At 39.3% G+C, this 12,232-nt stretch overlaps 1 protein-coding gene across 11 annotated transcripts in view; it reads right to left on the bottom strand.

Annotated features, from left to right (window-relative positions):
- Positions 1-11,727, bottom strand: part of ZC3H7B (zinc finger CCCH-type containing 7B) — a 76,477-nt gene extending 64,750 nt beyond the window's left edge. For 2 of the 11 annotated variants that reach the window (XM_061639258.1, XM_061639259.1), the window contains exons 1-2: positions 11,027-11,106; positions 885-945 (exon numbers count right to left, since the gene is read on the bottom strand). In XM_061639258.1, the coding sequence (XP_061495242.1) occupies positions 885-945; positions 11,027-11,063 (98 nt within the window). In that variant the 5' untranslated portion in view covers positions 11,064-11,106. Of the gene's footprint in view, positions 1-884; positions 948-11,026; positions 11,107-11,190; positions 11,400-11,502 lie in introns of those variants that run through there. The other 9 variants (XM_061639260.1, XM_061639267.1, XM_061639261.1 and 6 more) reach the window with 9 other exon arrangements.
- Between the last annotated feature and the right edge of the window lie 505 nt (positions 11,728-12,232).

Raw genomic sequence — 12,232 nt, 5'->3', positions numbered from 1 at the left:
GCCTCTCGGGAGCTACCGCCCCCGCTAACACCACCTCCTCTTTCTTGGCGGTGCCAATAATGATACTGTTATTTGTTATTTAATTTTATTTGTTATTATAATGTTATTTGTTATTTTATTTAATTTTTGTAAATTGTATCGCTTTTATTGTATTTTTATATTGTATTTTTATACCTGTGTTTATTTTTCTTTGTAAGCCGCCTTGAGGGCCTTTGGCCGAAAGGCGGGGTATAAATAATAATAATAATAATAATAATAATAATAATAATAATAATAATAATCTACTACTACTACTACTACACCACAAAGGGAGAGGCGGAGGGGGGGAAGCACCTGTTCTATTCAGTGAGGCTATCTGAGGTCACTCTTTAGCCTCATTTTTAAGGGAGTTGTGTAAACTGGAAGCAGTCATCAAGTGTGGAGCCTACAATCATAGTCAGTTGTCATGACAATCCCTTTACTCTAGAATATCCTATTAAAATTAGTGGGAAATTTCTGGAGCAAATGGGTTGCCATCTGCAGCCTTACTTACCCAAAGCAATAGAGAAATGGAAAGTCATGATTGCAAACTTCTGGTATCTCATAGTTCTCCCTTACAAATGTAAAAAATAAAATACATTCACTAAGGACTGAGAACACTTTTCCATGTATCGAGTGGTACTTCCTCTGTAGTGATACCATATTTTTGGAATTATGAAGCATTACAGGAATTCTAGCTTGATTCTTTCCAGAGATTTTTTTATTAGGCATTTTGATGGCAGTGTATTAGATGGCAGCTACTATTTATGAAATTTACACTTTATTGTGTCAGTTACTTTGGTCTTCCTTTGGAAGGAAAAATAAATTATAAATATACATCAGAGTTTCCAAACTTGTTCACTTACTGGATGAACTGAAGTCCCTTCTCTATCTCCTCTTTCCTTTTTTGTCTCTCCATTACAGTCACTGCAGCGGGGAAAAGCACATATTAAACCTTTACAGTTTGTCTGAGTTATAGGCTCAGCCCACCCAGGATCCAACTTAAACAATAACATTCAATTTTTAGGAGTTTTCCCCCTTGGAATGTATTAATCTTTCTTCCTTACTTTCTTTGCCCCTCAATAAAACAAGAAAACATTTGTGGTGTGACAGTGCAACCCTCCCTAGATCAGGGTATGATGCAGTTGTGGGTCAGCTGAAGACCGATAACTCTTATTTCTTATGTTCTAACAAAAAAAGGATTAGCCAAATTCATGGAGAATAAGGCTATCAATAGGTACTAGCAATAATGCCTATCTATACTGCTACCAGGATCAGAAACTGCATGCCTCTGAATACCAGTTACAGGGGAACAACTGCAGGAAAGTGCTGCTGTGTTCATGTTCTACTTGTGTGCTTTCCACAGGCATCTGATTGGCCATTGCAGAAACAGGATGCTGGGCTAGACAGGCCTTTGGTTCAATTCAGCAGGGCTCTTCTGACTCCTCCCCCCGGGAATGCCCTTGATTAGTCTTGTAAATAAACCTCCCAAAAAGTAACTAGCTAGCCAATTACCTGCTGCAAGCTGGCAGAGAAGGGACAGTGAACTCCTCTCCTCTTAAATGCAGCCCACTGCATTCTACACTGGGTGCAGAGGAGGCGCAGAATGTTCCTTCCCACCTCTGTTAGCCTGCTCACTCACCTGTGTGGAATTCCTTGTACTTATAGCCCCTTTCAGGTGAACCCATCAAGTGTTCTATCAATGTAGGAGCAAATCCACACCAACTAGCCCTGCCCTCAATATACGGTAGTGCACTTTATCTAGCCCCACCCCTGGCATCACTGCATAAAACCAAACTGTCTGCATGTCTGCAGGAAGGGAGTCTTTGCATATACATGAATGCTCCCTCTCAGCAGACAGTTGTGCTGTACGCATGAATGCCAGGGGGCAGAGCTAGTCAGACTATCCAAATCAGAGACAAGGCTAGTTGGTAGGGTGTTATTCCCATTTTTTTAAACACTTTTTTATTGAATTTTATTGTGTGCAATGAATACATTTATGCAAGAACAGTAAAAAAAAAATCAAACAAACCATTAACAAACATCTGGTAAATACAAAGTATAGTTAAATAACAAGGTTCCCAGAAGAAGCATAGTACCAGTTCAACAAAAGCACCCCGCCCCATAATAACAAGTGTACCCTCTATAACTAGCACTCTTGAATTATACCTGTCCAAAAAGCTGACTGCTGACCTCTAGGTCTACACATACAACTGATCAGTATTGGCAAACTGCAAAAGTGGCCACCATATGCCTTTAAAAGTGTATTTTGTTGGGATTCCCCTATCAAGTTGGTTCTGATGCATTAAATGCTACATTAGAGCAATGTGCCATACCTTTTCCCACCAGGCTCACTCCCATATTGATAGAGTGTATGAGTTGACAAGGTTTCTCAAATACAAAATACAGGCTCCATAAACTAGAGTTGCTAGGGGGAAGTACAAACTCCTCCTCCAACCCTTCTCATCCTGATTTTGGGTATTGTTTTGATTGCGGCAAGGGGCAGAAAGCTAACCTGCCCTCTTAGCCGGCACAGTATGCCATCCCATCCCCATACCAAACTAGGTTGATTTACTAGGGGAGGTATAAGAGGTAACATTCCTCAATTTCTTGGAGGTTTTCACAGAGACATATCTTCTCTGAATTTGCGTATCAGTGGTATTAGGTATGATCAGTAAAAGGTGCTCCTCAGGTTCAGAGGTAGTATGCCACAGACCACCAGTTGCTAGAATGCATTGTGGCCTTCATGTTAGGCTTACAGGCTTCCCAAAAGTATTTGGTTGGCCACAACAGAAAATGGGATGTTTTGATGTGATCCAGCAGGGCTCTTCTTATATCTGCAAAATCAGGGATCTAATTAATGATTTTTTCCCTCACGTTTACTAAATCAGCTTATATAAAAGCTATAATCAAATATCACACACTGTACTAAAATCAAAACTCCATTCTGAGTCACTAAAAATCTTCTAGAGTGAAAGCCATCATACAACTTTTCTGAAGGATGGGGCTAAGAAGAATGTATAATCCTAGCTAGGTAAACCACCTCTGAATACCTCTTACCACAAAAACCCTATGAACAGAGTATCAAAAATGCAACATGAGATAGTGCTGGAAGATGAGACCCCCAGGTCAGAAGGCACTCACTGAGCTACTGGGGAAGAACAAAGGACAACTACAAGTAGCGCTGTGACTAATGATGCAGAAGAACAACAAAGCAACCATAATGCCAAAATACACCTTAAATAACATCCCAGAAGAATATAAAGATCAAATAAGGATCTTTTAAACTTAGTTGACAGAGAACCAGAAGGACTATGGAATGAAGTTAGAGACATTATCAAGGAAGAATGCAAAAAGGCAATACCTCTGGTTCAAAAGAGAGAAAGACCTCAATGGATGAGTGAAGAAACTCTTAAAATGGTTAAAGAGAAGGAAACCAAAAGCAAAAGGAGATTGAAACACAGTCAGAACCCTAAATGCAACAATACAGCGACTAGTACATAAGGACAAAGAACTATTACAATAGTTATTGTATAGAAATAGAAAAGGACAACAAAATGGGAAGAACAAGAGCCCTATTCCAAAAGATCAGAGAAATGAAAGGGAAATTTAAACCACTAGGGATGTTGAATAATCAACAGGGGAACACACTGACTGATCAAGATGAAATAAAAGGAAGATAGAAGCAATACACTGAAGAACTCTATAAAAGAGATGCCAGGATGACAGATTCACTCATGGAGGAACCGTATGATGAAGAACCAGAAATTTTAGAATGTGAGGTGAAAGCTGCTCTTAAAATACTGGGAAGAAACAAATCACCAGGAACAGATGGCACACCAATAGAGTTGCTACAAGCTACTGAGACTGAATCTGTCCAAATTTTGACAAAATCTGTCAAGAAATATGGAAAACTAAACAATGGCCCACAGACTGGAAGCGTTCAATATATATCCCAATTCTAAAGAAAGGGGATCCCAGGGAGTGCAGTAATTATCAAACTATTGCCTTAATTTCCCATGCAAGTAAAGTAATGCTTAAGATTCTACAACAAAGGCTCTTACCATATACAGTATGGAGCAAGAAATGCCAGACATCCAAGCTGGATTTAGAAAGGGAAGAGGCACCAGAGATCATATCGCAAACATACACTGGATAATGGAACAGAGCAAGGAATTTCAGAAGAAAATCACCCTGTGCTTTATAGATAACAGCAAAGCCTTTGACTATGTAGAACATGAAAAACGATGGAATGCTTTAAAAGAAATGGGGGTACCACAGCATCTCATTGTCCTGATGCACAGCTTATACTCTGAACAAGAGGCTACTATAAGGACAGAATATGGAAAAACAGATTGGTTCCCGATCGGAAAGGGTGTGAGACGGGTATATTTTATCACCCTATTTGTTTAATCTATTCACAGAACATATCATATGAAAAGCGGGATTGGACCAAGATTAAGGAGGTGTGAAAATTGGAGGAAGAAATATCAATAATTTAAGATATGCAGATGATACCATACTACTAGCAGAAACCAGTCATGATTTGAAACGAATGCTGATGGAAGTTGAAGAGGAAAGTACAAAAGCAGGACTACAGCTGAAAGTCAAAAAGACTAAAGTAATGACAACAGAAGATTTATGTAACTTTAAAGTTGACAATGAGGACATTGAACTTGTCAAGGATTATCAATACCTCGGCACAATCATTAACCAAAATGGGGACACTAGTCAAGAAATCAGAAGAAGGCTAGGACTGGGGAGGGCAGCTATGAAAGAACTAGAAAAGGTCCTCAAATGCAAAGATGTATCACTGAACACTAAAGTCAAGATCATTCAGACCATAGTATTCCCGATCTCTATGTATGGATGTGAAAGCTGGACAGTGAAAAAAGCAGATAAGAGAAAAATCAACTCGTTTGAAATGTGGTGTTGGAAGAGAGCTTTGCGCATACCATGGACTGTGAAAAAAACAAATAATTGGGTGTTAGAACAAATTAAACCAGAACTGTTACTAGAAGCTAAAATGATGAAACTGAGGTTATCATACTTTGGACACATAATGAGAAGACAGGATTCACTAGAAAAGACAATAATACTGTGGGAGGGGGAAGGGAGCAGAAAAAGAGGAAGGCCAAACAAGAGATGGGTTGATTCCATAAAGGAAGCCATAGACCTGAACTTACAAGATCTGAACAGGGTGGATCATGACAGATGCTGTTGGAGGTTGCCGATTCATAGGGTTGCCATAAGTCGTAATCGACTTGAAGGCACATAACAACAACAAGCTAGGTTTAATTGGAATAACTCTCACAGAATTCAGTGAGACTCACTCTCAAGTTCAGTGTACAGCCTTGGCTGAAGCATCATGCAGGTAAAGCTCTACACACACACAAAGCTATCTCTGTAAAGCCTCTTCTCCATGCCCTAACCAATTTCACTTATTTATTTATTTATTTATTTTATTTAATTTATATACCGCCCTAAGCCCGAAGGCTCTCTGGGCGGTGTACAGAAAGATAAAAACAAGCACAATATATGAATACAATAAATACAATGAATCAAGAAACAAAACAACAAACAATAAAAGAACCAAACAACATCCAGAATACAAAATAATGATGAAAATGCTATTAAAACACAATTTAAAATGCCTGGGAGATGGCACATGGGACCAGGGCCTCTCCTTGAACTAGGCGAGAGGATTCATATACAGAAAGGCAAACATATGAAGCTGCCTTCTATTGAGCAAAACCATTAGTTCATCCAGCCCAGTGTTTTAGACTGTGATTGGCAATGGTGCACCAAAGTCTCAGGCAGAGATCTTGCCCAGCCCTGTTATACAAAATAGTTTTAACTAGAAGTACCTGAAACTGCACATGTCAACCAGGGGTGGGGAAACTTTGGTTCTCCAGATGTTGTTGGACACCTCTCATAATTTTTGACCACTGGATGCAGCTGATGGGAGCTGGAAGTCCAACAACATCTGGTTGCCCATCTCTCATGCTAAAGCATGTATTCCACCATAGAGGAATGGCCCCTGCCCAAAAATATCTTTCACAGCTGCTTCCTCAACGATGCTGGGCCCGGACCATTTAGAACAGCCTTGTCCAACCTTTGGGTTCCCAGATGTTGTTAGACTGCAACTCCCATCAGCCCCAGCCAGCATGGCCAATGGTCAGGAATTATGGGAACTGTAGTCCAGCAACATCTGTGGCCCAATGGTTGGACAAGGCTGATTTAGAACTTTATAGGCAATAGCTTACACCCTCAAGTGGGCCCAGGAACCAATAGTCAAATAAAAGAAGACTGGGTGATGCAAATGCTGTCAAACACAGCTCCATGTAGTGCATATTACAGTAGTCAATCCCTGAACTTTTTAAAGCAAGGATAAAGGCTGCTAGATCCCTACTGCCCAGAAATGGCCTCAGTTGATGTACTACCATTTTAGCCCCAATGAACATCAATGGGCTGAGTGAGGTCTGTGCAGAATGGCAAAATCCTACTTTCTGTCCACACATCTTCTCTCAGATAGACTCATGCATTATCTTTTCAACATTCAATTTTCACACATCCTCAAGTGCCCACTTTTTAGAAAAACAAACTCTACAGGTGATCCTTTATTTCCAGGATACCACAGAAACTATCAGCTTATGCATTAAAGACATTACTATACAATTCATGGCAATGCAGATTCAAAGACCCGCCTAACTACATTACATGTTTTCCTTTTGGCTTGCATCTTCCAAATTGTTCATGAGAAAAATTCAAAGCACACAAATGTTATGATTCAGCATGCTGTTCTGACATTTCAGATTACAAATATTTAGCAGGAACATTTGTTCTCAGCTAAACATAACTGCACTAGGCAAATTTAAAAGGAGTTTTCAACTGATCAACTGATATGTTGAATCTACAGCAGAATTCCAAATTGCTGGAGGCAGAATATTTTTATTTGCTAAAACCACGGTGTCTTCACTAAAACAAAAAAGTTTAACATAGAAAAATAAAGCCCAAATGAGATTCAGCACATCCCATGATGTACAACACAAATCAGACTATAGACCAGGGGTGAGGAACCTTTTTGGCTCCACAAGCCGCCTTGCAGGCCAAATTTGACAGGTGGATGGATGTTTTGGGCAAGCTACCCTTGAGGTAGGTCTGCAGGCTGCAGCAAGTGCAAAACATGGCAGCTACGTTGCTTGTGGTGGCAATCTATCACCAGCACTTTGGCAGCCAACGCAAATCCTGCCAACATTCTGCTGCTGGGCCAAGTTCAAGTTTGGTACTAACATATAAAGCCCTATACAGCTCAGGTCCAGGTTACATGAGACCACTTTACCTTACAGTCCTGTGTTTTGCAGGAGTGTTTCTCCTTCAAGTCCCCAAAATATCAGAAGCCTACTCCGAAATAACTTGGAGCAGGGGTTTCAGTGTGCCTGTCCCTGTTTTGTGGGAGAGCATTCCTGTTGAGATATGACAGGTGCCTACTACCTATACTTTAGGAAACATTTGAAGAAATTTTTGTTTATACAAGCTTTTCCAACTGGATGAAAAGGTCTCTGCCTTAGGTTTTCATTTTGTATTGTTCTGAAGCCTAACTTGGGTGTTGATACTGTTTTTGAAACTATTTTTGGCTGTTTTTGAGATAAATGTGAAAAACTATCCATTAGCTTATTATTTATTAATAAAAGTATCAACCAACAAATATATAATCATGTCAGAAGCCATCATTTGAGGTAAATTTCTTACTAGTACAATAAACAAAAAAGATCTACCTTTGGGATTCTTACACAGCAGACAATCCGAAAGGTAATACATAACATCTTCCAGATAACTTTGCCCGCATATATTCCACAGAACTATAATCTAAATATGCTGATGGTATAGTGTGGAAATGCATTTTTGTAAGAGTCCTTCTCAGAATAGTAGCAATTCCTAATTAAATTTAAACAAAACTTTAGAATATCATTATACTGTTTCAATATAAATTATATTTTGTAACCTTCAGGTGTTAAGATTGCTTGATTATACCATTACTTACCTGTCCTTTCCTTCCCCTCTTTTTTGTCTGTTTACAGTTTTTACATAAGTCCCTTTGGGCAAGAACATTTTTATTTATTATTTTGTAAAGTACTTAGTATGTTATTGGGTATTATAATAAATCTCTTTCTGATCGAGTTATCAAGTTTATTTACCGTCCAGGTTGTTCTCTTATGCTGAGATCCTACATGCACTTATCTGATAATATGTCCCATTTAACTCAGTGGAACTTACTTCTGAGGAGCCATGAATTTGATCATACTGTTAAACTAGCACTAGGCTAATGCAATATATCCATGAAATTAATGGATAAAGTAGCTTGAATGCTGGGAGGAGAGCTTTTCACCACACTTTTCTTTGATAGATAGGCACTCCAGCACTAGAGAGGTGCAGCAGACAGCCTAAAGTCAACACATCATTATTGTGAGAGGGGGAGTGGTTTGGGGGTTTGTTAATGATTTACACGAGTACTCCTGCTACAGCAGCACACTTGGAAACTTTCTGCTTCTGAATTTCTTTTCTGAAGTTCCAAAAATGAGGTAGCATAATAGGAAGCAGGAAAAAAATGTCACTTGTGATCTGAGGTTACAGGCACTAGCCAATAGGTGCTCATGACATACAACCACAATTCACACAGCACTGATCTGCATGGGGTGGAATCATTTTGCCCCAACAAAAAGTAGTTGTTCATTATAGGGAAGACAATGCCCCCATTTATTGCACAAATAAATCATAATCAAGAAAGGCCTGAGATTTTCTGGAAGAGGAGAAGTTGCACAACTCACCTACATCTCTTTTACTGTTTAACCTTGCCAACTCACACTAACATCACGTAAAGTGAGTCAGTCTGTCTGACCACTGGTGACCCTCTATTGACTAGTTAGCTTTTCTGCTATCACAGCGAGTGTCCATCTCTAGCAAACCTAGTTTCAATCAACAAATCTAACTACTATCCATCCCCCATCTGACCATTACTCCAACATGGGTTCCAGTACAGATGCTAAGTACTAACACCATCTTATGCCTTTTTCTATTCCACCCAACTCCCTTACCCCAGATACCTTATTCCACCTTTTCTGCATCTCAGCCTACATACATGATCCTCGCTTGGTATTATATGCCTATAAGATTCTTTATCAAAACTATGTCCACAAATCTCAGTGGTTCTATGACCAATTGCTGCAAACCGAAATCAACCATCCTAAATCAAGGTTATCCAAGGTATGGAGAGATAAATTCATTTTGTTGGCTGCTATAATACAAAGAATCTCAAATCTTGAGAAACTCATCAGAGGCTCTTCTCCAGGTTCCCCCATCTACTAAAGGGGAGAGCTTTTTTAGTGGTGGTGCCTCACTTATCGAACATCCTCCCCAAAGAGCTTTACCTGATGTCAGTGCTATGGTCTTTTAGGGACCAAGTTGTAGTTCTCCCAGGCCTTTTAATTACAATTTAATATGGGGAAGGGCTATAACTCAGAGAAAAAGCACCTGGTTTGTATGCAGGAGGTCCCAGGATCAATGCCCAGCATCTCTTAGACCTGGGAGAGAACCCTGTCTGAAATCCTGGAGAGTCACTTTCAGTCAGTGTAGGCAATACTGGAATAGAAGGTCTAACTATGTATAGGCAGCTACCACTGCTATGTACAAAGGACACAGTCATACTATGGTGCTTTCAGATCCTTCCACCAAATTACTCCCCTAGCTGGTTTTAAAATGTTTTTAGCTGCTGTGTACGCTGGTCTTTAAAGAATGTTATTTTATTTGCAGTTTTATTACTGGTCTTAATTATTGTTTAAACTTTGGATTGTTTTTATATTTTTAATTGGGTCTATACCCTGCCCAGATAAGTTATATGCGGGTGTTATATGAATACAATAAATCAATAAAATAAAAAGAACAAAACTGCAGAGTAAAAGCTTGAAACTGCTATCATAACACGCTCTAAATGCATAAGAGAAACAAAACAAACAAAAAGGAATACAGTACACATTTATTATGATGGTTTCAAATCTCATGTTTTCCAAACTTCTCTCCAAACCTGAACATTTGGGATCAGTAATAAAAAGCTTTTATCATCCAATCTGAATGCGATAAGGAGACTCCAGAATTGTACAAAAGGCCTGGCACAAACAGAACAGGTTCCTTGCATTCATGCAAATTGTGCTATTTTGTTTTGTATTAAGAAAGATGTGCAGGTTAGCTGCAGCCATCTATATCATACACTAACAGTGTAGTCTTGAGCTGCAAACTATAATTTAATATTACTTTTACAACACTCGTCTCTACAGCGCTTCAGTCTCCGAGTATTTACAGGCACCAGAAAGATCCCAGCAATATGCAGGGAGAGGAGAGGGGGAGGGAATAGATTCTCGTTTACAGCAACCGTTTAAACATGTTTCCCATTCCCCTAGTGTTCATTCTCCCAATTTTCAATATATTTTGATTTAGCTATTACAGTATACTAATGCAACAGGCGCATTAGCGCACATTATTAACCCTTTGGATGGGGATTGTAGTATGTTTATGCGCATTGGCAGAGTTTTCCGTCTAGTTTGTTTGCCTTTATTGCCCTGCTCCTTCAAACGGTTACCCTTTATCTCACCCCCATTAACAGCCCTAAAAACACACACAAATTATTGGTTTGATTCCATAGAATCGATCCCATTCCCACCAATCCAAGGCCTCCAATCCCCGGCCTCGCTTAGCAAAAGTAACCGGTATCAGATGCGCCTCGATCGCGGAAATCGACGAGAGCCGCCTGCCTTTGGAAGCCACAATCTCACTACACACACCTTGGTACTGCTAAACTCACAATAAGATGTAAGGCCTGGTTCCAGACTGAAAATCTAACCTCATAAAATATGTACACACACACAGGCACACATATAATGAACACTTGCATTGTGCTAAACACGTAACTTTTACAAGTCAGATTATAAAATGCCAAATCAGGCAACAGTCAAACCTTTCTTACACAACTCCCTCTCGTTTGAGACCAGCATTTCTTGCAAATATTTTTCATTGCAACTGCATATAATTAGTGCTTTTTAACAAGCAATAAAATCCTAGAACCGCAGACCCTAAATAAAATAGTGGAATAAGTTTTCCATCATTCAAAAGGTTTCTCACCATTTACTTCCGAACTCCCGCCAACCTCAAAAGAGGGAGTACAGGTTATTAGAATTTCACCTCTTAAGAGTTTGATCCGAAACACATTTTTAAAGAAATGTGTCACTTTGGTATCATATTCGGTTATGGCTGAGATACAGGAATATTCAGAACGCAGTATCAGATATATTTCCGCTAATCATCTGCAAAGCTACCAATATTACTTCATAGGTCTTTTGTCAAATTTTCGCTCCTCTCTCCCCCAATCCACTCATCCACCCTGCTTCCTTCTTTCCTTTCCTTCACAGAAAAACAACAAAATAACCAACTCACCGCCTCTGCTTGGGTATGCCCTCTACACTATGATCACCTCGCCTCGATTAAATAGTATGATATTACTAGAGATATTATTAGAGCATTATTACTTTTAATAATAATACTAGTAATTGCTATTTAATTATAGAAGGCAGCATTCTTTTCCTAGAGCTGTTGCCGATACAGCTCCCTCCATGTGCCTCTTGGTCTTTTTTACTTTCATTTCCAGGTCTCTCTAGCTCTCTCTAGCTCAGCCTCATCAGCAAGGCAAAATGCTTCCCTGGGATCCCTCCAGGTCCTATCGCCCACTAGTTCATCTGCAACACCAGAGAGAGAGAGAACGAACGCCGGTCTTATTCTATTTATAGATTATGGGGAATTTTATATATACATACATGTATGGCTAATGGGGAATTCAATATACATAAATAATAAGCAAAATATATTATTTCATAAAGCTACAAAGGTTCATAACATTTTAATAGTTTAGTAGGAAGCCAGATCCTTTTCTCTTTGGAGCTTACTCCCTTTACCGTACTGGTTTGTTTGGCACTATTTGTACTCAAAATAATAGATAACACTGTGCAGAACATCTCAGTATCCCTGAGATGTAGAAAGAAAGAATTGCAGTAATAAAATGCATAACTAAATTGCTTGCTCACTTGCTGGAGTACTTAGCTCACTGTGAAAGTGTACTTTCATGTGAAGTACTGAACATTGCCAAATTCACTAGAACACGATGCAGAGA

The sequence above is a fragment of the Rhineura floridana genome, chromosome 8 (assembly GCF_030035675.1).
Source record: "Rhineura floridana isolate rRhiFlo1 chromosome 8, rRhiFlo1.hap2, whole genome shotgun sequence".
Lineage (NCBI taxonomy): Eukaryota > Metazoa > Chordata > Lepidosauria > Squamata > Rhineuridae > Rhineura > Rhineura floridana.
Note: the sequence above shows the minus strand (reverse complement) of the source record. Positions and strands in the feature narration are given on the sequence as shown.